This window comes from Drosophila nasuta, chromosome 3 (assembly GCF_023558535.2).
Source record: "Drosophila nasuta strain 15112-1781.00 chromosome 3, ASM2355853v1, whole genome shotgun sequence".
Lineage (NCBI taxonomy): Eukaryota > Metazoa > Arthropoda > Insecta > Diptera > Drosophilidae > Drosophila > Drosophila nasuta.
The window spans coordinates 3,586,091-3,612,438 of record NC_083457.1 but is presented as its reverse complement, the minus strand read 5'-3'; the positions used below and the strand labels follow the sequence as shown (position 1 = coordinate 3,612,438).

At 36.2% G+C, this 26,348-nt stretch overlaps 5 protein-coding genes across 23 annotated transcripts; 2 read left to right on the top strand and 3 right to left on the bottom strand.

Annotated features, from left to right (window-relative positions):
* The first annotated feature begins 276 nt into the window (after nucleotides 1-276).
* LOC132790003 (resistance to inhibitors of cholinesterase protein 3) lies at nucleotides 277-9,168 on the top strand. Of its 19 annotated transcripts, none has more exons than XM_060798393.1 (12): nucleotides 277-358; nucleotides 2,111-2,558; nucleotides 2,681-2,797; nucleotides 3,055-3,209; nucleotides 4,015-4,158; nucleotides 4,219-4,345; nucleotides 4,619-4,639; nucleotides 6,642-6,790; nucleotides 7,468-7,623; nucleotides 7,720-7,812; nucleotides 8,062-8,214; nucleotides 8,277-9,168. In XM_060798393.1, the coding sequence occupies exons 2-12, from the start codon at nucleotides 2,333-2,335 to the stop codon at nucleotides 8,409-8,411; spliced, it is 1,476 nt and encodes a 491-aa protein (XP_060654376.1). In that variant the 5' UTR covers nucleotides 277-358; nucleotides 2,111-2,332; the 3' UTR covers nucleotides 8,412-9,168. The 19 variants fall into 19 exon arrangements, 18 of the variants coding, with proteins under 18 accessions (XP_060654376.1, XP_060654371.1, XP_060654378.1 ...); XM_060798388.1 differs by lacking the exon at nucleotides 6,642-6,790 and adding an exon at nucleotides 5,136-5,473; XM_060798389.1 differs by lacking the exons at nucleotides 277-358; nucleotides 6,642-6,790 and adding exons at nucleotides 1,185-1,277; nucleotides 5,136-5,473.
* A 1,031-nt stretch (nucleotides 9,169-10,199) lies between these two features.
* Nucleotides 10,200-11,310, top strand: LOC132790010 (uncharacterized). The gene is made up of 4 exons (XM_060798417.1): nucleotides 10,200-10,302; nucleotides 10,518-10,780; nucleotides 10,845-10,939; nucleotides 10,993-11,310. Exons 2-4 carry the CDS (start codon nucleotides 10,524-10,526, stop codon nucleotides 11,148-11,150), a joined length of 510 nt encoding a protein of 169 aa, XP_060654400.1. The 5' UTR covers nucleotides 10,200-10,302; nucleotides 10,518-10,523; the 3' UTR covers nucleotides 11,151-11,310.
* Nucleotides 11,311-11,823: 513 nt separating this feature from the next.
* Nucleotides 11,824-12,953, bottom strand: LOC132793265 (putative gustatory receptor 58c). Its single transcript, XM_060803030.1, has 2 exons — nucleotides 12,050-12,953; nucleotides 11,824-11,828 (listed from the first exon to the last, which is right to left on the bottom strand). The coding sequence occupies exons 1-2, from the start codon at nucleotides 12,951-12,953 to the stop codon at nucleotides 11,824-11,826; spliced, it is 909 nt and encodes a 302-aa protein (XP_060659013.1).
* A 1,519-nt stretch (nucleotides 12,954-14,472) lies between these two features.
* On the bottom strand, nucleotides 14,473-15,683 carry LOC132793260 (putative gustatory receptor 58c). The gene is made up of 4 exons (XM_060803015.1): nucleotides 15,378-15,683; nucleotides 15,009-15,254; nucleotides 14,627-14,723; nucleotides 14,473-14,534 (listed from the first exon to the last, which is right to left on the bottom strand). The coding sequence occupies exons 1-4, from the start codon at nucleotides 15,681-15,683 to the stop codon at nucleotides 14,473-14,475; spliced, it is 711 nt and encodes a 236-aa protein (XP_060658998.1).
* Nucleotides 15,684-17,254: 1,571 nt separating this feature from the next.
* On the bottom strand, nucleotides 17,255-25,761 carry LOC132793257 (putative gustatory receptor 58c). Its single transcript, XM_060803013.1, has 3 exons — nucleotides 25,569-25,761; nucleotides 19,407-20,392; nucleotides 17,255-17,332 (listed from the first exon to the last, which is right to left on the bottom strand). Exons 1-3 carry the CDS (start codon nucleotides 25,759-25,761, stop codon nucleotides 17,255-17,257), a joined length of 1,257 nt encoding a protein of 418 aa, XP_060658996.1.
* Between the last annotated feature and the right edge of the window lie 587 nt (nucleotides 25,762-26,348).

The window sequence follows — 26,348 nt, the reverse complement described above, 5'->3', positions numbered from 1 at the left end:
AAAAAAAAACAATTAGCGATGTCTATACAATTGTTTTTGAGCATTAGACTGAAGTCCACCTATTGACAGTTTCTCTTTTCTTTCTTTTCCTGTATTTGTAAATAATATCAGTTGAAGCTTGAAAATACTGAAAATATACAATGTTGCAGATGCCAGGGATCCGTTATCACTAAAAAAAATATTGAAACATGAAATCGCAGTTTACGTTTTGCAGCACTGAGAACCAGTTTCGATAACTTGTGGAGGCAAGCCAATTAATTTGATTAGTCTATTGATTTTTCGACTACACTTGATAACGACAAACTTCTAGTTTGAATTTAGTAATTAAGATTTTACGAAATATTTAATCAAAACTAAGGTGAATATTGGAACAAAATAAATATGCCAACGAGTTTATAGTGTAAAGATAGTTATTGTGATTCCTGTTAACAAAAATGTGGCCAATGGACCGTATTTATTCAAGCGTTACAAATTTATGTATATTTATAAATAAATGACGAAAATATTTGTGATCTGTTCGACATTGACTTGTTACAATGCCACCAAATGTCTCTAAAAATAACGGCAGCCAGTGATGTATGTATGCTGGACAGCGAGTGTCATCTCTTGACCACACCAATAAATATATACAAAGCATATTTTCGGAAAATGTTTGCAAGCAAAGCAAGCAAGTAAAAGAAAAAATAAAAATAATTGCAGACGAGTAAATACAATAGAAAGAAATAGATATATATTGCACACTTTCACCAGTCAGTTAGCTCGAAAGTGAAATGAAAATTGCCTGCCGACAAAACAACACCAAATTAAACATACACACATACTGAGATAGTAAAGATGAAAACAAACAATAACAAAAGCACTTGCACTGTACTCACACATGTATAAATATGTAGATTTTAATATGTATGAATATTGCGAAGCACCCAGCATGAGGATGATCAGCGCGTGCGCTTTTTCCCCTGACGCTGAAAGGAGAGGGGTGGAAAGGAGGGGGTGTTGGTCTGTTGCAAATTATTTTGTCGTATTCATTATATTTTAGTTTCAGCCAACTGGCGGTAAATGCGGCAAAAATAACAGACTAATGCTCAAATTATGAACGACTGTGGCCCCTTAGGAGCAACGAGCAGCGAACAGCGCCTCGTTGTCGTAGCCCCCGTTCCCCCATTACGCCCCTCTTCGGGAACATCGCGACGTCGTTGCTGCTGCTGTTTTTAAAAATTTGCTAATAGTTTCAAAAATTTTGCTTGGCCAGTTCGGAAACAACATTGGATCTTTGCGTAAGCAGTCGTCGTTCTCAGAGTGCCGAAAGAATCGCCAACCAACAAAAAATCATAATTCAAAAGATAGCCAAGCAACTAATATATTAAATTTATTTTTATTATTTGTTGTTTTTAGGTGCATTTGTTTGTTAATTTTTATCGATTTGATTTTTTGTATTTGTTTACTTATGAGATCGTAAATTGTCCGACTTGAAATGCATTATTTATGGTTGACGGCAAAAGAAAAAAAGCGAAAAGAATTATTAGAATTGTGACGAGCAAAAAAAACTGAAAAGTGTGAGCGCTAAAAATAAAATAATCGGGACCGCTATTTATGTAATAAAACTTTTGTTGTCAGCAGAAAAACGAAATATAACAAATATTACAATCAAGTGACTTAATATCTGTAATTGTGATCGTGTGCAGTGAAGTGTACTGAGCTGGAATAGTTCCAGCCTATTTACATTTATTTACAGTATACGATTGTGTACGATTGTCACATCAAAAATAAACCGTTTTCATAAGTGTATGCTAAAAGTGTGCTGAAGATTCAGATAAATACACTTTTGAATATATTTATCCAATAAAATGACAAAATTCAAATAAAAATGTATATATATTATATTTATATATATACATACATATATATATTTATAAAAAAAAATATTGTGATTCTGTCGGTGAATAACAAACATTTATTCTATTTACAAATAAATGGGTTGTAATACTAAGAAGTGTTGATTCCAAATAATTATAATATGAATAATAAATAAAAATACGAAAATAAATGTACCCAATGTGGTAACCGTGATTCCGAATAACAGAAAATTTTTGTGTGGTGTGTTTTTCAGATAATGCAACAAGAATAAAGCAATAAACGTCACAAAAATGAGCCAATACCACAGTTAACCTCAAATAATCAAGAAAATTCATACAGCTTCATCAGGATAACGACTTTACTAGAAATACAACTGCACACTCACACACTCACAAACACCTAAATAAACATACACGGAGAGCTGCGTTAGGTATTGAGCTTTAGAAGGAACGCTTGCGGATTACGCCACAACAAAATGCCGTCAACATCGACGCAACAAAAGCCAGGGGCGGGATCAAAGCTGAAATCTCGCCCGGGCAACGAGGAGAGCATGTCGCCCAGGAAAATGGGCATCATTGCGATTGTCACTGTGGTTGGCTGCATTGCCATATTGTGGCCAAAGGTATTCCATCCCATGATGTTTGGCGGCACGCCACCTAAGCCCATTTATAAGGATCCTCAACAGCGTGCCGGACCGGGCGGTAAGTAATAAATAAGTCTTCTGTCCACTATTTTCTTTTTATCAAATTTATAATTTTTCATTTATTTTTTTTTTATTGAATATTGTAAACGTGTTGTGTTGGTGTTGTCTTGAGCAACACAGGGTGTTGCGATGTCGTGCTCGACAGGGAGGAGTTTATGAATGCCTCAAAGCCGGCTACCGAGCCGTTTGGTCCGCATTTGTATCGCAAACAAGTCAATTTGTACACCGGCGAAATAAGTAGGTGGCGCCACTGTGCAACAAAGAAAAGAGAGTGATTTGCTATTGCTCTCTCTTTTCGCTTTCGTTAAGTCTGTCTTTAAAAACTTTACTAATCCAAGAACTTGCCCTAAACGTTGCTTTTCTAATTAACTTCAATTATGTGATGATAATGTTTCCCTTGATTTTGTTGTATTTTTCTAATTTGCTTATCATCGTTTTCTTTGAACACACTTTATTTGGCCTGCAACTAATTTGTTGATCTCCATTGCAATTAGGCTTGCGTCAGGAGCGCCCGGCCCACCTGCATCCGGAGTCCATCTATCAGGCGATGCGTGAGCGTGGACGCGCCATACCGGCCACGCCTACTGTGCCCATTGTCGAGCGGAAGACCTCACCGAGCAATCCACCGCCTCGTATCGTTGACGGACGGGTGAGTTATGACTTCGATTTGCAGCTCATTTTCTTTCCATCGTTGACACGACGACGTTCAAGATTTAGGCTGCTAATTTGCATGTGTCATGGATGGGACGTAGGAGGACGTGGAGACGCTGGGGATGAGACATCAGCGAAATACTATAAATAGATGAGTTTATTTTATTTGGATTTGGGTTTTTGGTTTTATGACACTGCACGCAAATTGAAGGCAAAAAGACAGACCAATGAAAATATACAGAAGAAACTGTAAAGGAAGAAGAGAGAGTGGGCTGAGAACAAGAAAAATACAAAATATTGTTCATATTGAACTTGTGCCAAATCCAATGCGCCACCTGCCCGCGCATCCATTTGTTGTGTGTAGAAGACAACTATAAACAGTATAAGGCGAGTTTTCATGTGTCCGATCGTAGCGTGTAAAAATCTATGTCTTTTAGGAATAGGCGATATCTCTACCGGTCGCCAAATAAAAGTTTATTGGGGTTGACCTGGCATTCTAAACTAAGTTTCGGCCGGAAGGTTGTAATTCAAACATTATCTCATTTGCTTTGAAATTTTTCAGAGAAATGTTGATAAAAAAGGGAAAAATGTCAATTTATTAAATTGAATTAATATGTATATTTATCGTCTACATATGAGAGAAAAGTTTATTTTATATTTACATTTATCCAAAATTATTTATTTGTAAAGTTTTTATAATGGGTACGAGTAAATATTTTGTAAACAATTATTTATATACATCAATACCAGCTCGACCTTAATTAAAATTATATTGCTTTTTGTTGAATGTTTCTCTAACGAAGCCTGGACCCATCCCTGGTATGCGCCCGCCCATGGGAGCAGGTGCATTGCATCAACCTCAGCAGCGAGGCGGCAGCAGCATGGGCTTCCTCATGCCCCTCTACACCATTGGCATTGTGGTGTTCTTCGGCTATACGATTATGAAGGTATAAATGTTGCTATTCAAATGCTGTTTGCCAATTATTAACGTTAATTAATTTATACAGATTGTGTTTAAGAAGCAAGTGCCAAATGCGCCCTATGGCCCCGCTCCCTCAGATCCCAGCTTCCGTCAAGAGGTGTTTGGCCAGCAGAATCACAGTCAAGTGGAGGATTTAGGTGGCACCAAATTGGGTAAGTTAAGAGCTCCCACTCTTATTTTGTAGGCAAGTAATTTATCGATATCGTTGAGTAGTTCGATATCGATAACTTGTAGCTATACACTATGCAACCCTTAAATCAATACTCGTACAACATGCACACTCTCCCACCCACACAGAAACAACTCATGCAACCACAAGACACTCACACTCACACAAGTTTTTAACTCATAAATAAAGCTAACCTAAACAATCCGTTAATTTGTATTTGTACTTTCTGCGTTGCCATTTTGCGAAATGAAAAAAGGTTGGCGCGAGCATCAGACAAGTAAGCCAGAAATAAATAGAATTCACCATTTTCAATTATTAGTTTTTATTATGTATGGATGTATGTTAAGCATAAAATTTATCTGGTATGAATATGATTTATATATGAATTCAAGAGAATCGTTCTGTTCGCTCAATTGAGTTTTAAAATATGTCCTCCTCATTTGGCGTAGCAGCTAACCCAAATGTCTAGTCGGATTACCCATTGATATAGTACTATGAATATCCCTAAATGTTGTACTTGTATTTAAGTGTCTACTAATTCACAATCCACAAATATTTGGCTGAATGAATAGTTGTGAATGCATTCACAATACTACATCAGAGTAGAGTGCACTCATACATTACTTACGTTCCTATAAATATGCTGTATATAAAGCTCATTATGTATATAGTAACTACTATGTAGTTGTAGTTGTTTGCTGTTGTTTTGTTGTTGTTGTTGTTGCCTCAACCTAACTGTTAGTTAAAGCAAAATCCTACGCAAACCTTTTTAGGGAGCGTCGCATCAAATGGCAGGCGCAACGATAAGGAGCTTTATAATGCCACCATGTCAGCGGCCGAGTTGGCCACGAATCTCTCCAGCACATTGAAGGCACATCAACAGCAATGCCATGCCGCCCACCAGCAGTCTCAGACGCAGTCGCAGGCGGAGACATCGGCGTCAGCGATTCCAGCGGTTCCCAAGACATTGGCCGAAGTGGAGAAGACGCTGTTCAATAAGGAAACGGAGCAGTTGATGGAAATTGAAAAGTTGCGCAAGAAGCTCGAGGACACGGAGCGTGAGATGGCAAAGTTAATTGCCGAAATGAACACCGATCAGTATGAGGCAAAGGTTAGCATCATCCCATCCGTAGCTACTGGCACTCTCCAGCAACTCATTGGATTAACTAGTATCGCATTCACAACATTTACCTTTATCTTTTCCCCATGACTATCGTATCACTTTAGCAAAACCAATTTCAATAGTCAACACCAATCTTTAGTTGATGCGTAGAATACTCAGTGCGATTCACATGCGGAATTTATATCATTTATTAATATTGTATATGCTATATATTGTTGATTTTTTTGTATTCTCATTTTTAAGATGATTGCAATGAAGTTTCTCAAGCGGCAGCCAAATTTCTAATGCAAACATTTACTACATTCAAAACAAAACTCAGAAAAAGACCAAACTAAGTAAAATACATGAATTACATTTTTTTCTTCAATTCGTTTCGTTTTGTTTCTAATTTTGAATTCTAGTAAATACCATTTGTACCTGAACCTGTCTCTAATCCTTGAATGGTTTGCCAGTGTTTACCCCGTCCAAAAGATTCCTAATTGAGCCAAAGATGCAGCATTATCATTAATTGAAATTTGCTCTTGAGTTGCATGCGAGAGCGTAACCTTAGAAGATCGTTCATTCTTGAAGCCTCTCTTCTCCCGGTACCAATTATACATAATTCTGTCTTGTCATGCACGCGTGGGCCTTGATGTCTTCTCTCTCTATATCTCTGTCTTTACTCTGACTTTTTGTTGCACTCGTACTCGTAATAAGCTAAACTTTCTAACTTTGCTCTATCTACGATCGGCATGCGAAACTGTAGTCCTACTAACTATTCAAACTATTCCGAATTTGCTAACTTGTCGTAAACGTAATTGTATCACTGTAGCTGTGTTACTAATACTTATGATGGGGACATATTTTAGAAACCGAAAGCATTGAAATCAAAGCAAAGATGCATACATATGTACATTTGAATACATACGATATTATCTACTCGTATATAAGTATGTTGTAGTACATTCTGAAAACCTTTTCAATTTACTATATACATTGTATATCATGCTAAATCACAATTCACAAATCATACATAGAATAGGATCGATCCGTCGCTACTATGATCATGTGCAAATAGTATATATATATTTCTCTCTCTCCCATTCTCTCTCTCTCTCTCATTCTATTGCTATATATGTATGTATGTATATCTCTCTTTGTTGCACAATTCGATTAGTTGTAACGGCGATTCAAGGTCTTATAGACGCTGCCGATGAGCAATTGAACGTTCGAGACGTGCACAATTCGAGGATTGAAACTGATACTGATATTGAAACTGATACTGATATTGAAACTGAAACTGAAAAACAAACTGATTTAAATAAGGTTAGCGCCGTCCTCGGGCCCGCCCCAGAGCAATCGTTGAAAGTTATCTTAACTCTTTCGTTGTGTTTATTAACCAGATAAAAGTAACTGAGAACCCCATAAAATTATTATTATAATAATGTTTTCGTTGCATTCACTTAACAATTACGTAAATATTTGTTATTTGTTTATTGTTAATTTGTTTATAGTTACTTAACATTTAATAAGTTAATATATTTCTTTGTGTTTGTTTTGTTCGAGCAAAGAACCTCTAAAAATGCTCATGGTTTTTATACCCAAGCAGAATATATTTAATGATTGTGAGAAAAAGCTGTATTGATAGAGTTCGACAATGCATCTGAATATCATTCTTATAATTCCAATTATCTTAATGAAATTTGAAACATAAACAAGATTTAGTTCTGACTATGTGTGAAGCAATCATTGCCCAGCTAAGAATCTGCGCGATAAGATAGGAAGTCCTGGTACTTTCAATTTAATTTTCGATTTGTATTATTATTACATACTGTCCTAAAATATAATACAAATATAGTACTTTCTTAATATATATAAATATAAGCTGCAAGGGTATTTAATTTTCGGCCAGTCGAAAATAGCTTTTGTTACGTGTTCTTCGTTATTGGTTGGAACTCAATGATTTGCTCTTAATAACTTATTGTGTGTTTGGTCCTTGATAGCAACACGACAACGAAAACACGAATTTGACCAATGTAGAAAACCAAAACATTTCCAATGGGCATACAATCACCGATCAGGATCAGGAAAAGGACAAGGACAAGGCAAAGGCACAGCCAAGGAAGCGTCGTGACATTAGCGCTGAGCGCGAAGTAACGGTAAACATACATTTTACATATGCAATTTTAAATTGAATATATATATTATTATCTTTGTATATACTCGCATGATGTGATAATGTTTGTGTGGTGCAGGTTCTAGGCATGGAGTTAACGGCAAGTTGCGAGGGCGGCCAAAGGTGGACTGGACGCCCTCCAACGCCTGTTTATCGAGCATATAGTGAACATGTAAGTGCCTCTGTTGCACCTTGTTGCCAACACATGATCCTGCCACAGTCAAAGAACGTTCCAAACAGCGAAATACTTTGAAAACTCTAGTGCTTACTATTCTTAACGCAATTTGAATATAATTATTGTTACCAAGGGTTATCGTTAACGTGTCGCCTGAATTGACTTAGATCGATAACTTTACACTAACATTTATTACAATAATGTAAGCTTAGAGCTATTAATAATTTAATTTTGTTCTAATTACAGTCCAATAAATTGGAAGAAAATCTACCCGAGCCGCAGTCCATTTACTTGGAAGGCGCTTTGGCCCACGACTCTCAGATTTTGGTGGCCGATTCACAAACAAAACGTGAAGAGGTCTATGACTCTGAGTTGAATGGATCAGAAGAAGAACCGGCTGTAAGTACTACTTCTACCTTTCGTTACATTTAAGCCTATACTTAAAATTTATGACTTTTTAGGTCATACTCAGCAGCAAGATGACGTTATCATTGATTAATTTGGATGCAAATCAACAAAATGGTAGCGAGAACAAGCAGGAAATCGAAAGTCCCTTGGCTGATGATATTGAAATAATTGGACACGACGAACACTAAGCCAGGGCAGCTGTATAAATATATAGTATACACATGCTAATACTCTTGGATGAATGTCTGGGCAATGACAGTGCTGGAATCGAATCCCAACGCATTATTTCTTTAGTTTTTGTTGTTGTCTAACTTGCAATACCAAGTTGATTTGAGAACAGATACCACAGCACATCACACCACACGATTGAAAGATATATGAGTGAAATTTGACAAGTTCACCGCGAATGTTATGACTGACTAAACCAACAAGCAAAGAATCTGTTAATTATTTGACATTTGATTTGTATATAATTATGTATACTTATATATATGTATGTATGTACTGTGTTTTTATACCGATTTTATTTTCGAAATCATAGATTGTTTTTGCTGTGTAACTACTACTTTTCCTATCCGATCAACTCAACTTCTCAATTGTATGCCAAAAACTCATTCAAAATGGATATTCATAGTACTTTTACTTAAATCGCTAGATTTTATGTGTATATTTTTAGTCAACATACGAACAAACAAAAACTAGTCTACCACCATCGATTTAAGTAACTTCACGTAATTTTATCACTTGGAAATCCATCGATTCGTCTATAATTGTCTATAAACGGTACTTTTTCGAAAAAAAATTACATCCTACCATTTAACCTTAATAAAAATGTTCGATTGCACCTTATGATTAAAGAACTAATATTAGTGCCACAATGTTTGTGAACTTAGCTTAAAGTGAATACATACGTATAAATTGAAAATAAATTACAACTTGATTTGATTAATCGGCATTTTGATTTGCAATATTTTTGAATCCATCACGAAAGAATTTTTTTCAATTGGAAATGTTAGCTCTGTTATAGCCTCTTTCCACCTCACTCAGTTTTTCTACGTTTTTTAAAGTCCCGTTTCGGGGTTTCCATCTGCACGAACCGAGAAATATGGGCAACGGTAAAATTCTCAATATGGCCGCTCTGAAATGTCAGCTGTTCAAATGTAAACACGAGTTGGCGAACAATTCAAAAAACAGCACGCGCATTTTAAAATGGAAAATTTTATTAAATTGCAGGATTTTTATGAGGATTTTGACGAAGTGGAGGGAAAATTAGCGGAGTATAGAGTATAGGCCATTGCCAATAGTAAAGAAATCGCCATCAGTTTGGGGCTATGTACATAAGTAGATTTGCTGGCAGCAATGTAATATTTACATAAATACATTTACTTTTTAGCAACAGCATGGGTGTTTTTGGGAGCGCGATGTTCCTGGAAACAACGAATCATTTTTTGAAGATAATTTTCGAATTAATAGGGAGGAGTTTGCACCCTTGTGGAGCCTTTGTGGATTGGCCAAAAAAGGCACTACATATATCCTCCCATAACTCGAACAACATAGCCTCGTGGATGCCACTCCACGATATTGACGGCTTTCGAGTTTTTTGGCTCATCTAAAATATACAAAATTTGCTTTAAAAAGCAAAATAAAATTTTAATTTTTCTATTTTCATACCTTGGCGCACTTTAATGTCAGCTGTTTTCTTAGTGGTGAGCTCTTTTTCGTTGTCATATCGATCAAAATATCGATAATTACCCAAAAAGTGCGTTCGCTATTTCTACGTAGCTCGCGAACGTAGAAAAACCGACGTTTTTTTCTTATGGGTTTTTACATGGGGCGAACGTAACATTCGGCCTGAACGTGAAAAAACCAAAGAAAACCAAAGAAAACCGTGCGGTGGAAAGAGGCTATTATTTTGCAGTTATTAACTAAAGATTTCTGTTAAACTCAAAATGGCACATTGGGTATATTTTTGTTTTTGGTATTTTATTTTTGTATATTTTCCGACAGTAGGTACACACTGAACTACAGCTGATTTACCGAATTGTGTTGCGTTTGCAAATAATTACGTAAATTCGGCAGGTTAGTAATTTAAATAGTTTATTTAAGGATTTACCGAGCAATCTGCAATGTGGAACAATAATTTTGAAACAGCAGATTGTGGGTAACATTCTACAATATGCCATCTGTGGTGTGGAGACACTTGGACACTGTTCAAGCGCCATTAAAAATTTTGCATAAATTGTTGTGACTATCTTGTCATACATTTCGTAAAAATATAATTTTGGATTTTGCAGATCAACATGTCGTTCTTACGCTCCAAATATTACGACCACCCCGATGGCGAAGATGCCTTTGGAAAGATTGTAGCCACCAACAGATACGCTGTAGCTGCCGGATTGGCGTGGTCCACAGTTGATGTGCTGACGCTGTCCAAGCCGCGAGGTTACATACCGACGATTGGGCGCTTTGCCTACAATACAGGTCCCTTGATGGGCATGGCCACAGCATTTACGCTAACCACGCTTGCTGCCACCAACTTCCGCGGCAAGGATGATAAGTAAGTGGATTATCGAAATAAGTGCGAAATGAAATGTGTTCTTAATTCAATTATATTCTTATAGGTTAAACTATCTAGCTGGAGGTTTTGCAGCTGGCGGCGTTTTCGGTGCCTGGAGACACAGTCATGTAGCTGGCTTGGTTGCCGGTCTATTCCTAGGTTAGACAACCATCTTTTTGTGTGACATTAAAATACATCGTAATGTTTTTTAGGTATGGCCGGTGTCATCAAGAAGATGTCCATTGAGCAGGGCTGGGAGTTCTTCCCCGAACCGCCGACGCATCAATATGGTGGTTTAAACATTGCCCAGAACGACTATACTCTAATGGCTGAGCGTCCCAGGAACTGGACATCGGAAAAGAAGGATTAAGCGCTGTCAAATGTGTGCAAGAGCTGGTTGAAAATCATTGGTTGATGATTGACAAAAGTCTTGCGTTTGTTTAGTTAATAATTATACTAAAAGAAAACTCTGGCACTTGTGTAGCTTCGAATGAATAAATGCCAAGTGGATGGTGATAATCTACAAACAACAAGATACAATTTCAGGTAATGTCGACGGTGATTTTTAGACGAAGAGGTAGTTGTTTAGAAGTGCTTACCGTTTGAAAATAAGGCCAGATACTCAAAATAATTAATTAAATCAGATATCTGTTTCTAAAGGTGTTCGATTTCTACAATAACATATGTTAGATAGAAAGCTTTGTTTCAAATAAATAGTCTAAAGGATTGTATTAATGCAATTTCAATCATTTGTAAATTCTCTGTCAATGAATGAAGTGTTAGATTTACAATATTTGTTTGAATAGAAAAGTTCTTATAATCAAATAATGCAAAAAGTGCTTAAACCGAGTACACTTAAAGATACAGCGTTTCAAAAATAATATTTATAAGCTATCTGCCATAAGATGACAACATTCATTGCAATAGAAGTGCTCATACAAAACTCCGATCTTCTGTTTAAATCAAACAATCCGGCAATGTGAAGGCGACGCACTCGATCGGGACTCCGTTGCAGGCAGCGGTTGCCAAAAATTATACTAAACTCAACCTAAAAACAAAGAGCTAGATATTTAAATTCCAAGTAAGATATATTTCGATTAATTACTTGACGATAGAGAGCAACGCAATAAACATCTTCATGCCAAACGATATCCATGGAACACAGTGTTAGAAAAAGTTCATGCACCTGTTCTAGGAGATGTTTCGACTTCAATCTATTTGTGCCAAATATAGTAAAGAAACTTATAATATTCAAATGAAAGATTATACAGGTAATCCAATATCCAATAAAGTAGACAATATGATGAGCAGTTTGGGGTTCATTCAAGTAGATGATCAAGTTGAAAAGGGATGTGATATCCGTCAAGTAATTGGTGAGAATATTGAGAAGCATTTGCCATTGAAATATCATTATCATCTCGCGGTGCACTTTATCCAGACGTACACAGTGTCGCCAGAGATGACGCCAGCCACCAAAGAGCTGTTGCTGATAGACATTTCGCTGAAAACCTCGCCGTCGGGGCAACCACCCAATATCTTTTTTTAATTCCTGTACCTCCAGGTTCAAGCAATCGAGTAACCAATTGCTGACACGCGTTAAATGATAGATCCAATAGTCAATACAGCAAACAATCATTTCCAAAGGCAACGCCACAATGGTTGAGCCAATGTATATCAAGGATACTGGAGACTCCTTTTCCTCGAAAATATTGCACACCAGCATGCTGTTAGGTCCATACATCGAATACATTGTTAATATAACTTTTGAGAGACACATCAGCAATTTCCACATGTGCTGCAATCGCTGACCAATTCTTATCGTGCGCAAATCACTGCGATATAGTTGCTGGAGTGCAATAAACCTGTTTCCCATGCGTAGCCATCGTTCACGGCACACCCAAATGCTGATGATGAGCAAGAGTAAGGAGAACACCTTCACCACTGAGATGACCGTGTAGGCCACCGCCAAAATATCAATTTTCTGACAGTGGAAGGAACTGCTGACCCTTACGACAAAGACATATGGTATTACCAGCAAGTATATGAAGTGCAATGCAATCCAGTAAATTAACATGGGTCCATTGTCTCGCTTGAAGCGTCCACTTTCTGGTACAAAACGAAGATTGCACAGTCCAACTGCCCGACTTAGTGGAATAAGAAGTGAAAGGACCATTTTTAACAATGTTTTTCTGGCGACTAAATCGTATTCAACTGTGATTTAAGTTGCAACACGAAGCCTGCAACATATTAAATTTACTGCATAATACAAATCACTTGGGGATACTTGGTCACGCAGTGGTAACAGTGCCAAATAGAAGTACATATTTAATTTTTATTTATTTGGTCGTTGACGTAGTAACGGCAGTACCATCAAATGGCCCAGCGATGTTAAGCACGGGCTTCTTGACATGCGGATAAAGCAAAATTAATTTTTGAAAAGCACAATGTTGCGGTATTCTCAAATCATACCTAAATAATATACCGTAAAAATTTAAAGAAATATGCCAAATGGTATGTTTGGTATATTCATATGGTACTACATTCAATATATACTATGGAGTGCAAAATATACTAGATTGTCAGCCAAAGCAACTAATTTCGACAGTTTTATCTGATCGCAACAAATTTTTCAGTAATCTTGAATACTAAAGCTATTATTGTATATACCAAAATTCGACTCTAGCTTTTAAATTACGCTTGTTATTTTAGTTTTGTCAATTTGTGGAGGCGGAAACGGGCGTGGGAAACATGTGAAACAAACTTGATTTGCGTGCAAACATAATAAAGGCGGTCGAAAAAAAATATAACTATATCTTATAGTCTCAGATATCTAGGTGTTCATACGAACAGACAGACAGGCAGGCTGACGGATATGGCTAGACCGTCTCGACTTTTGACGCTGATCAAGAATATATATACTTTATATGGTCGGAAATGCCTCCTTATGCTTGTTACATACATTTCTACCCTATGGGTAGCGGGTATAAAAAACCAAAAATATTTGTACACTTGTATAGATAAAACTAACTAAATACTAGAAAAATATTGTTGTATAGATATTGTAATTCCTTCACAGAATAAGGAAGGAATTATGCCAAGCCGTTAGTAGTTCTACCGTGGAATAAGAAGTGGAAGAAAATCCTAATGAAAGGAAGAACAAAACTAATTAATTAATTAGTCTCTGATTAAAAACAAACTACGGTCAGTAATAAAAGGAAGGTTTAATAATTAAAGTCTACTATGGTAAGGTGAAAATTAAAATATACTAAATTAATATTCTAATTTAAGCTACGAAGACCAAAAAAATTGTTTTTGCACTGACTCAATCCCGTCTTGACCCTATACTGGGAATTTCAGGCAACAGGTTCTTACTCAGGTATATGAAGTATTTTAAAGATAATAATAATAAGTATTTGTTATGTAAATACTGTAAGTCTCAGTAGTGAAATAATTCGAGAAAAATAAAATATACTAATTAATCATAGAAAATTATAATAGAGAATTTTATATTCAAATATGTTACTGTAAGTCTCTGTATTGAAATAATTTCAGATTTCAATAAAATATACTAACTATCTTTAAAATACAAATTGAATTGATTTTATCTCAATAATAGTATTTGTAAGCAATCTGCCAAAGGATAACCACATTCATTGCGATGTCAGTGCTCATTTTGTATCCGGATCTTGGGTTCATATCAAATAGTCCAGCAATTTGAAGACGTCGCACTCGATCCTGTCGTCGATGCTGCCTCCTATTGATGGCCATGATAGCAAATGACATCTTAGAGAATAGTTTTTAATCGATTTTACTAATCATATAAATGGTATGTAAATCTTACCTGACGTTGCAATGCAATGCCGTAAGTATCTCTAGTTGGATCGAAGTTAAGGGCACTAAGAGTGAACCAGAGCTTTTCCATGCACGTCAAAAGATTTGTCCACTGTGAACGATTTACTCCAAATATGATAAACAGGCTCACAATATCTGAGTGGAACAATATGCCCAGCAGCATAAAGGTTATGAATCGGATTAAATGAAAATGCTCGGAATCAGTGGAATAAATAATAACATTGAATATGATTGCAATGTCGCACAAATAACAGCCTAGCAAGTTCAGAAGTATCTGCCATTGGCTGATCTTCAGCATCTCATTGATTAATCTATCCAGTCGCAAGCAGCGACTCCAAAGTTTATGCCAGGCAGCAAGGAGCTGCTGCTGACAAACATTTCGATGACTGCCGCTTCGTTGAGGCAACCAGTTCAAGTCCTGTCGCATTTCTTGCGTCTCCTCCGACATAAACCCGAGCACTCGATTGCTGAGGTGCATCAAGTAATATAGCCAATAGTCCGCAGAGGTCAGTAGAACTTCCATGAGAGCAATTCCCAACGATAAAATGACATACAACGGTGCGAATTCTTTTCTCATCCCGTCTAACTTCTCGCACATGAAGATGCTGGGAGGTCCAAAAAGCTGAATTAATAGTATTCCCAATCGAGAAATGGTTAGTGAAATTTTGATCCCGTGTTGCCACAAATTAACATGTCCCGAAAGCTCTCTCCGATATATGTGTTGGAACATCATAAAACCGTTTACCATGCGCAGCCGTTTAGGACCGAGCAACCAGATACTTGAGATTAGCATCACAACGGAGGCGACTTTGGCTGTCGAGACAATGCTGTAAGCTATAGCCAACATATCCAGTTTCTGGCAATCATTGTAGCCGTGGAGCATCATGCTAAAGGCGCATGGGGTCAAAAGTACGTAGATTATGTGCAATACAATGCAGTATATCCTCATGGGTCCTTTGTCCCACTTGAAGCGTCCCCTTTCCGGCACATATTTATAATTGCACAGTCCAATTGCCTGACTTAGGCGGAACAAATATGAGGGAAATACCATTGCCAACAATGGTTTCGTTGCTACTAAATCGCAGTGAGCTGTGATTCAACTTTCAACGAAGTTTGCAACATGTTGCACTTGGGGAATATTTGACAATCAGTGAAATTTTATTCATTCACTAATTTAAAGTTGTTGCATGTTAGACAAGCATTTCATTACTTTACAGTGAATAAAATTCGAAAATAGGTTTAGTAAAATAAATAAAAACTATTTGTTATATATGACATTTATCATAATTATTATACATAGTATATAATTTGCGAAATACTTAAAACATTGCGGTATTATTAATGAGACATACAAAATTAAAATACCGAAAAATACAAAAAATATACAAGTCAATATTTGATACATCAATATACTCCTACATTTAAAATATACGATAAAGTAAAAAATACAGCAGATTATAAACCAAAGCAACTTAGACCCCACAAGAGCAACAGTTTCTTGCCACATTTTCATGAGTTATGTTTACAATTTTGTGGTTGTGATCAAAACCAAGGAGTTAGGAGTAATAAAGACTGGAGTTATGATTGTATCTGTATGATATCTAGCTTTAAAGCTATGGTCGATTTTATTTTCACTTGATCTGCGTGCAACAATAATCGATAATATATACCTTCTTTCTTCTGCCCATTACATACACTTCCTGTAGACACAATAGGTAATACCCTTCCAAATAATAAAAGTGAATAAATCTTAATAATAGTATTTATATTATGGGTCCTTTGTCGCGCTTAAAGCTTCCTGTTTTCGGCACATATTGAAAATTACATAGTCCAACTATCTGACTTAGTCGATAGAGAAATACAAGAAGTACTATTGTCTGCAATATTTTATTTGTGACTAAATCGCAGCCAACTGTGATTCAAATGTGATGAAATGTAATATGTTCGTAGTCAAGTTCATAGTAGCAGCACGTCAGTGCTCATCTGTTGTCAAATTGTTAATGTTCTTTTATTGAAATAATTCGGTTGGCTTAGCCTAAGTACATGATGGTGGAATGCCACTGCGCTGCCGTTGGCAGCGGCAGAAGAGCAGCTGCATATATATATCTTATATACTATGATCAGGAGAGAGAGTCTTATGGGCATATATGTATATAACATACATACATATATTGCAAGCGGTCAGCGTGGGAATGCTGACTTAGCTTGAATGCTGTCTTAGCGTGCAGCAGAAGTGGGTGATCGTATTTCACGTACACTTAAGTTTGCTTATTTACGCAATACAACTAAGTGTTGCTGTTTAGTTATTGTTAAAGTGTACCCTCGATCTATGCACATACAGCATTGCAACAACACAAAGATCCTGGGAATATTTGGATACACAGTCATCAATTTTATTACTTTTCTGTGTATATTACGAAAATTATTCTAATATATGATATAGTAGATATGCATAAAATATGTTTCTATTCTGTAAATGTGTAGGCTAAAATTGTGTGCGTTTCGGACTTTTTATACCCGCTACCCATAGGTTAGAAGGGTATTATAACTTTGTGCCGGTAGGATATGTATGTAACAGGTAGAAGGAGGCATCTACGATCCTATAAAGTATATACATATATTCTAGATCAGCGTCAACAGCTGAAACGATCTAGTCATGTCCGTATGTCCGTATGTCCGTCTGTCTGTCAGTACGTCCATCTGTATGAACAGAGACTATAAGAGATAGTGCTATAATTTTTTTCGTCAGCATTTGTTATGTTTAAGTTATAATACCCTTCTAACCTATGTTATAAATAGTACATAATATCGGAGTGAAATAGTATGCCCAGCAAAGTGAAGACCATCAAACGGGTTAAATGAAATTGATGGATTCAGTGGAATAAATAACAATATGAAATATATACGCATATAAGCAAACAAGTGTAGAAGTAAATACTACTGGAATATCTTCATCAATTCATTGATTAATCTATCCAGTCGCAAAAAGCGACACCAGAGCTTATGCCAGGCAGTATCAAATAATATACCCAATAGTCAACACTTGTCAGAAGAAGTTCCATGAGACCAATTGCCAATGACAATATTACGTATAAAGGGGCGAATCGTCCTCTCGGTTCTTCAAACTTGTCGCACATGAATGTGCTGGGAAGTCCAAACAGATGAATGAATATCAATGAAAAGTGCGAAAGAGTCAGCACTAGTTTCCAAACATGCTGCCACAAATTGTCACGTCCAGAAAGCTTTTTACGATGTATCTGCTGGAGTATCATGGATCCGTTAAGTATTTGCAGCTATTGTGGGCTAAGCAGACATATGCTGGAGAAGACTATGAGTCATTATTATGGTCATTATTATCACCTAGATTAAATGCAATACAATGCAGTAAATCCTAATGAGTCCTTTGTCGCGCTGTCCTGTTTTCGGCACATATAAAAAATGGCTCAGGCCAACTATGGCAACATGTTGTAGCAATTTATTGCAAAACGAATAGAAATATATAAGCTGCAATCAATAAGATCTTAAAATAAGCAGCGCTAACAATTTGGAATTGTAAAATAAAAGAGAGAGTTTATTGTCGAGAGTACACGACGCACTGTTCCATTCAGTTAAAGGGTTAAATAGTAATAAATAATCATTTATTAAAAATATAAAATAATTTAAATTAATAATAATTTATTATACTATATATAAAAAGTGACATTTTAAACTAGTAATACGATATTTCAAGTTTTCATACATAGTTACGAACATTGATAAAAACAAGTAGGAAAGCTCGAGTTTGCTCGACTGTGATCTTTTTTTGCTATTTGCTATCTATTTTTAATAAAAGCAAAATAATGCTGTATTATTCTTTTAAAATTATACTAAAATATAACATAGGATATATTTGGTAAATTAATATACTATTACATTTAAAATATACCATAGAGTACACACATAGAGTATACAGCAATAATTCTTAAATTTTTGTAGTACTACATTCGAAATATACCGTAGAGGTCAAAGTATACCAAATTCTCAGCCAAAGCAACTAAAACACGATTGAAGTAGGCGTAATTTGTCATACGAAAGAATTTCATAAATAACTTATACAATTTTTATTCGATTGAAATCAAATCCTCGGCAATCATAAATACTAAAATTATTGTTGTGTGTACCTTAGCTTCTAAAGTACCTTTGTTATTAGAATGTTGACGATTTTCGTGGAAAAATTTTTAAACATACTTTATTTGAGTGCATGCAAATTATAGCTCCATCTCTTATATTCTCTCAGATCTAGGTGTTCATATGAACAGACGGGCAGTCAGACGAACATGACATAAATACATTTCCTGTAGGCACAAAGTTATTGGTTGTAGGTATACTATTTGATGAGTTTTATGTAAATATTTTTTTTATCTGTATATTCAAATGCTATATGTTAATAGTGCAATAATAAGACAGATATGTAAAGTATGTTATTAATTTGAAATTTAAAGGTCTTTGTATCCTTAAGCTACTAAGTCATCTACATCATCTACATACATTTCTCTCAATAAAAGTATTTATAGGCAATCTGCCAAAGAATAACGACATTCATTGCAATGTCTGTGCTCATTCTGTATGCGGTTCTTGTGTCCATGTCAAATAGTCCCGCAATTTGAAGACGTCGCACTCGATCCTGTCGTCGATGCTGCCTCCGATTAATGGCCATAATAGCGAATGACATCTAACAGAAAATTCCTTAATAAACTTACTTTTCTTAAATATATAAATGGTGTTTAACACTAACCTGACGCTGCATTGCAATGCCGTAAGAATCAGTACTCGGATTGAAGTTAAGGTCACCAAGAGTGAACCAGAGCTCTTCCATGTTCGCTAAGAGATTTTTCCACTGTGAACGATTCATTGCAAAGATGGCAAAGTAGCACATAATATCGGAGTGAAATAGTATGCCCAGCAAAGAGCAGACCATTAAACGGATTAAATGAAAATTATCGGATTCAGTTGAATAAATGATAATGTTAAATATTATGGTAATATCGGTTAAATAGCAGGCAAATAAGTTAAGAAGTATGTGCCATTGGCTGATCTTTAGCATAAAGTGGATTAATCTATCCAGCCGCAAACAGCGACGCCAGAGTTTATGCCAGGCAGCATAGAGTTGCTGCTGGTAAACATTTCGATGGCTGCCACTTCGTTGAGGCAACCAGTTTAAATCTTGTCGTAGTCCCTCCGCCTCCTCCGACATAAAGCCCAGCACTCGATTGCTGAGGTGTAACAAATAATATACCCAATAGTCAACACTTGTCAGTAGAATTTCCATGAGAACAATTGACAATGAAAGCAGTACATATAAGGGAGCGAATCGTCCTCTCGGTCCTTCAAACTTGTCGCACATAAATATGCTGGGAGGTCCAAACAGTTGAACGAATAGCAGCAGAAATCGGGAAAGGGTCAGCAGAAGTTTCCAAATATATAGCATACAGTTGCCATGTCCAGAAAACTCTTCACGATATATTTGCTGGAACATCAAGAATTCGTTAATTATTAACAGCCATTGTGTGTTGAGAAGCCAGATGCTGAAGAGGAGTATGAGAACGCAGGCGACTTTAGCTATCGCGACGACACTGTAGGCCATGGCCAACATGTTAAATTTCTGGCAATTGTAGTATTTGGGCATCAAAAAACAAATATAACAGGCTATTAGCAGCATGTAGATTATGTGCAACACAGTGCAGTAAATTCTAATGAATCCTTTATCTTTCTTGAAGAATCCTGTTTTCGGCACATATCGAAAGTTGCATAGGCCGATTATGCGACTTAGGCGGTATATAAAGACTGGGAATCCCATTGCCTGCAATAGCTTAGTTGTGACTAAATCGCAGTCAACTGTTATTTAACTTACAAATAGAATTGTGCCACATGTTGCAACAATATACTGCTTAACCCAAAGCTCCTGGGAATATTTGGACACACACTGCTACCAATGCCAGTAATCAATTTTATTACTTTTTTCGTGAATATTATAAAAAAAACTCTTAAGTAAAATATTTCAATTTTGTATATGTATAGATACAAATCTATTCAATAAATTTGTTGACTGCAATTGTGTGCGTTTCGGACTGCTTTTGTTTTGTTTTTATACGCTTCATCCATGATTTCAGAGACCATATTATGCAGCATTTGTTATGTTTGCACGTAGATCGAGTTTGTTGTGAAGTTATTTAAGAAGTTATTTAAGAAATACTTTTGTATGCCAAATAAGTTAGAAAGCTACAGTCGAGTGTGCTCGACTGTGAGAGACCCACTACCCATTTTCAATAAAAGCAAAATACTGCGGTATTATTTTGAAAATATACCAAAAATACTACAAAAATACTAAAAATATACCAAACGGTATATTTGGTATATCGATATAGTACCACATTCAAAATATACCATAGGCGGCACAATGTACCAGATTGTCGGCCAAAGCAACTAAGACCTCTAGTAAGTAGGCGTTTTTGCCCATACAAAAGAATTTCTTTAATACCTTCCACAATTTTTATCTGATCGCAATCAAATTTTCAGGACTCATAAATATGATAGTTATTATTGTATACACCAAAATTCGCAGCTATAGCTTTAAAATTACGCTTGTTATTTTCGGGGGCGGAAGTGGGCGTGGCAAAAATTTAAAACAAACTTGACCTGCGTGCAAACATAACAAATGCTGTCGAAAATTATAGCTCTATCTCTTATAGCCTCAGACGGACAGACAGACAGATGGACATGGCTAGATCGTCTCGGCTGTTGACGCTGATCAAGAATATATATACTTTATAGGGTCGGAGATGCCTCCTTCTACCTGCTACATACATTTCCTGTCGGCACAAAGTTACAATACCCTTCTACCCTATGGGTAGCGGGTATAAAAACACCTACTGCAATAAGGTCTTCTTTGCTTTGGCTGATAATCAGGTATATTTTGAACTGTATGGTATATTTTCAATATAGTACTACATCGATATACAAAATATAGCCATCATACAGCATCAACAGCCAATATGATATACCCACGACCGTTTGTCTTGAAAGTTGTTAGGATTTCTGAAAATTTGTTTATGATCACATAAAATTATAGAAGCCATTTAAGAAATAATTTTATATGACAAAAAACGGATTCCGCACGTAATAAAGTTTTTATAGAGACAAATTTGTATTTTTCTATAAAAATCTAAAATTAGATAAATAATTCGTAAATTAGGTTCAAACTCTGTTTGTAAGCAGTGCAGTAAGCGGGTTAATAAAATATATTTTCTTTAAGGTTATACGATACAAATGTACAAAATTCAAACAAATAATTTAGTTAATCTCAATAATAGTATTTATAGGCAATCTGCCAAAGGATAACGACATTCATTGCGATGTTGGTGCTCATGTTGTATCCGGTCCTTGGGCTCATATCAAATAATCCCGCAATTTGAAGGCGTCGCACTCGATCCTGTCGTGGATGCTGCCTTCGATTGGCGGCCATTATAGCGATTGACAACTGAAGAAAAATATCTTTATAAGCTCTACAATCATATTACCACAAAAGGGAAGATAGGCTAACCTGACGATACATTGCAATGCAACAAATATCTGTACTTAAATCGAAGTCAATTAAACCAAGAGTGAACCAGAGCTCTTCCATACTCGCCAATAGTTGTGACCATTGCTCACGATTTGTTCCAAAGATGGCGAAGATACTCATAATATCCAAGTGGAATAGAATGTCCAGCATCATAAACAATATAAAAACCGGAAAATAAAAGTTTTCGGATTCAGTGGAATAAACAATAAGATTGAATACGATTGTAATGTCGGACAAATAGCAAGCAAACAAATCAAGAAGGATGTGCCACTGGCAGACCTTCACCATTTCATGTATGACTCTATCCAGTCGCAAGTAGAGAAACCAGAGTTTATGCCAGGCAGCAAACAGTTGCTGCGGATAAATCTTTCCATGTCTGTCACGTTGCTTGAGTAACCCACTTAAATCTTGTCGTAGGCCCTGCATCTCCTCCGACATAAAGCCGAGCACTTGATTGGTAAGGTTTATCAAATAATATATCCAGTAGTTTGCACACGTCAGTAGAACTTCCATTAGAACAATTGCCAGAGACAGCACTGTATATAAAGGATCAAATGGTGTTCTCATCCCATCAAGCCTATTGCACATAAATATGCTGGTAGGTCCAAATAATTGAAGGAATATCAACGAAAATCGAGAAACGATCAGCAGAAGTTTCCACAGGTAGTGCCACAATTGGACTCGTCCAGAAAGCCTTTTGCAATATATATGTTGAAACATCATGAATCCATTTACTACGCGCAGCCATTTTGTAATGTGCAACCAGATGACGAAGACCAGGTTCAGTATGGAGACGACCTTGGCTATCGCGACGATACTGTAAGCCATTGCCAACATGTCCAATCTCTGACACTCATAGTAATTAAAAACCAACATCCAAAAAGTGCAAGGTAGAAGTAGCACGTAGACCATGTGCAACACAATGCAATAAATCAACATAGATCCTCTGTCCCTTTTGTAGAGTCCGCTTTCCGGCTCATATCGAAAATTGCAGAGGCCAACTATCCGACCTAGTCGGTAGAGAAATGCAAGGAATAGCATTGCTAACAATGGTATCGTGGTGACTAAATCTAGTTTTACACCGATTCAGTCACACAACAACATGGCAACATGTTGCAGCAATTTACTGCAAAACGCTTGGGAATATTAAAGCTGCAATCAATAAGATTTTAAAATAAGCAGGAATAACAATTTGGAATTAAAGTGCAAAACAAAGTCTATTGTCGAGAGTACAAAACACCCTGCTCCATCCAAATAAAAGTTCGAATTGTAATAAATAATAAACTATTAAGAAAATAAAATAATTAAAATTAATATAAAAAAAGTGACAAATAAAACTAGTATTACAATATTTAAAGGTTTCATACATGTGTATGTAGTTATTAACACTGATAAAAGCAAGTAGAAAATTCTGTGTTGCTCGACTGTGAGTTTCAATATTTTTATACCCGCTACTCATAGGGGAAGGGTATTATAACTTTGTGTCGGCATAAAATGTATGTAACAGGTAGAAGGAGGCATCTCCGACCCTATAAAGTATATATATTCTTGATCAGCGTCAACAGCCGAGACGATATAGCCATGTCCGTCTATTCGTCTGTGTGTCTGTCCGTATGAAACACTAGATCTCAGAGACTATAAGAGATAGAGCTATATTTTTTTTTGACAGCATTTGTTATGTTTGCACGCAGATCAAGTTTGTTTTAAATTTTTGCCACGCCCACTTCCGCCCCCGCAAATCAAAGAAATCGAATAACAAGCCTAATTTTAAAGCTAGAGTTGCGAATTTTGGTACATACAATAAATACTATAGTAGTTATGATTCCTAAAAATTTGGTTACGATCAGATAATTGTGGAAGTTATTAAAGAAATACTTTTGTATGGGCAAAAACGCCTACTTACTAGGGGTCTGAGTTGCTTTGGCCGACAATCTGGTACATTGTGCCGTCTATGGTATATTTTGAATGGTGTACTATATCGATATACCAAATATACCATTTGGTATATTTTTAGTATTTTGCAGTATAGTCGGTATATTTTGAAAATGATACCGCAATATTTTACCTTTATTAAAAATGGGTAGCGGGTATCTCACAGTCGAGCACACTCGACTGTAGCTTTCTTACTTGTTCAATTTCAATTTCAATTTTCAATAAAAGTAAATAATCTGTTAAATACATTTCCTGCTTTATGTAAATATTTCTTTGAATATATTCAAATATATATATATATATATATATATATATATATATAAGATATATATATAAAGTATAAAATTCATTTGAAATTTTAAGTTCTTTGTATCCTTTAGCTACTAAGTCATCTACATGATACAAATTGTTTATTTCCATTAGAAAAATATTAGACATAAAATTCTTTCAATAGTAGTATTTATAGGCAATCTGCCAAAGAATAACTACATTCATTATAATGTTGATGCTCATGCTGTATCCGCTTCGTGGGTTCATATCAAATAGTCCCGCAATTTGAAGTCGACGCACTCGATCCTGTCGTCGATGCTGCCTCCGGTTGATGGAGATGATAGCGAATGACATCTTAAAGAAAATTTCTTAATACATTTTACCAATCACAAAAATATTGAATAAAGCTCACCTGACGATGGAGTGCAATTCCGTAAATATCTGTACGCGGATCGAAGTTTACGAATCCAAGAGTCAACCAGAGCTCTTCCATGCTTGTCAAAAGATGCGACCACTGCAAACGATTTATTCCGAAGATTCTAAAGTAGGTCATAATATCCCAGTGGAATAATGTGCCCAGCAACATATAGCTCATCAAACGGGGTAAATGGAAATGATCGGATTCAGTAGAATAAATGACAATGTTAAATATATACGTAGTGTCGCACAAATAGGAGGAAAACAAGTTAAGAAGTATATGCCACTGGCTGATCTTCATTAATTCATTGATTAATCTATCCAACCGCAAACAGCGACGCCACAGTTTATGCCAGGCAGCATAGAGTTGATGTTGGTAAACATTATGATAGCTGCCGCGTCGGTGGAGCAACCAGCTTAAATCTTTTCGTTGTTTCTGTGTTTCTTCCGATATACATCCAACCACTCGGTTGCTGAGGTTTATCAAATAGTATACCAAATAGTCAACACTTGTCAGAAGAACTTCCATGAGAACAATTCCCAACGATAACATTACGTATAAAGGGGCGAGTCGCCCTCTCGGTTCGTCAAAATTGTCGCATATGAATATGCTGGGAGGTCCAAACAGATGAGTGAATATCAATGAAAAGTGTGAAAGGGTCAGCACTAGTTTCCAAACATGCTGCCATAAGTTGTCACGTCCAGAAAGCTCTTTACGATATATCTGTTGGAACATCATGAATCCGTTAAGTACTTGTAGCCATTGCGAGCTGAGCAGCCAGATGCTGGAGATGACTATAAGAACGGTGATGATCTTGGCTATCGACACGACACTGTAGGCGATAGCCAACATATCCAGCTTCTGGCAGTGATAGTATTTGGGCAACATAAACCAAGAAAAAAAGGTCATTATTAGCACGTAGATTAAATGCAATACAATGCAGTAAATCCTTATGAGTCCTTTGTCGCGCCTAATGCGTCCTGCTTTCGGCGCATATTGAAAATGGTGCAGGCCAAGTATCCGACTTAGACGATAGAGAAATTCAAGAGATACCATTGTCAGCAATAGTTTCATTGTAACTAAATCGAAATGCCGCTCCGAGTCAAGTCGTAAAACGAAGGCTGCAACATGTTGTCGCAATTGACATAACACAAAATGCCAGTCAATTATATCTGAAAACACGCAGTGCTCATAATTTTAAATAATATTGGACGAAAAAGTAAAATCGATTTACTTGCGAGTAGTCGACGATTATACCCTCAGTCACACAACAACATCGCAGCCATGATGCAGAAATTTACTGTAAAACGCAATATTTAAGCAACGATCAATAAGATCTTAAAATTAGCAGCAATAAAAACCTTTAACCAAATTGCACAAAAAAAAAAATGAGTGACTACTGTCGAGAGTACAAAGCAATAAATAAATAATTAAAAAAATATTTAATAACTTAAATAAATAATAATTTATACTAGCTTTAAACATTTAAATATAAA

Excerpts from the sequence above, each read along its gene's own strand:
- LOC132793265 (XM_060803030.1), bottom strand. The coding sequence starts at position 12,953 with ATGGTCCTTTCACTTCTTATTCCACTAAGTCGGGCAGTTGGACTGTGC.
- LOC132793257 (XM_060803013.1), bottom strand. The coding sequence starts at position 25,761 with ATGACCTTTTTTTCTTGGTTTATGTTGCCCAAATACTATCACTGCCAG. Across the intron at positions 20,393-25,568 it reads GATGTTCCAACAGATATATC|GATTCTTCAAGAAAGATAAA; the intron begins GTAAAGAGCTTT and ends TGCCGAAAACAG. Across the intron at positions 17,333-19,406 it reads GCATTGCAATGCAGCGTCAG|ATGGACGTACTGACAGACAG; the intron begins GTTAGTGTTAAA and ends CTGTTCATACAG.
- LOC132793260 (XM_060803015.1), bottom strand. The coding sequence starts at position 15,683 with ATGGTATTTCCCTCATATTTGTTCCGCCTAAGTCAGGCAATTGGACTG. Across the intron at positions 14,724-15,008 it reads GAAGCGGCAGTCATCGAAAT|TGGACAAATCTTTTGACGTG; the intron begins GTTTGTCAGCAG and ends AATCGTTCACAG. Across the intron at positions 14,535-14,626 it reads TTACGGCATTGCATTGCAAC|GAGGCAGCATCGACGACAGG; the intron begins GTCAGGTAAGAT and ends GGCCATCAATAG.
- LOC132790003 (XM_060798388.1), top strand. The coding sequence starts at position 2,333 with ATGCCGTCAACATCGACGCAACAAAAGCCAGGGGCGGGATCAAAGCTG. Across the intron at positions 4,159-4,218 it reads TCGGCTATACGATTATGAAG|ATTGTGTTTAAGAAGCAAGT; the intron begins GTATAAATGTTG and ends TAATTTATACAG. Across the intron at positions 7,813-8,061 it reads ATCGAGCATATAGTGAACAT|TCCAATAAATTGGAAGAAAA; the intron begins GTAAGTGCCTCT and ends TTCTAATTACAG.
- LOC132790010 (XM_060798417.1), top strand. The coding sequence starts at position 10,524 with ATGTCGTTCTTACGCTCCAAATATTACGACCACCCCGATGGCGAAGAT. Across the intron at positions 10,781-10,844 it reads TTCCGCGGCAAGGATGATAA|GTTAAACTATCTAGCTGGAG; the intron begins GTAAGTGGATTA and ends ATATTCTTATAG. Across the intron at positions 10,940-10,992 it reads GGTTGCCGGTCTATTCCTAG|GTATGGCCGGTGTCATCAAG; the intron begins GTTAGACAACCA and ends AATGTTTTTTAG.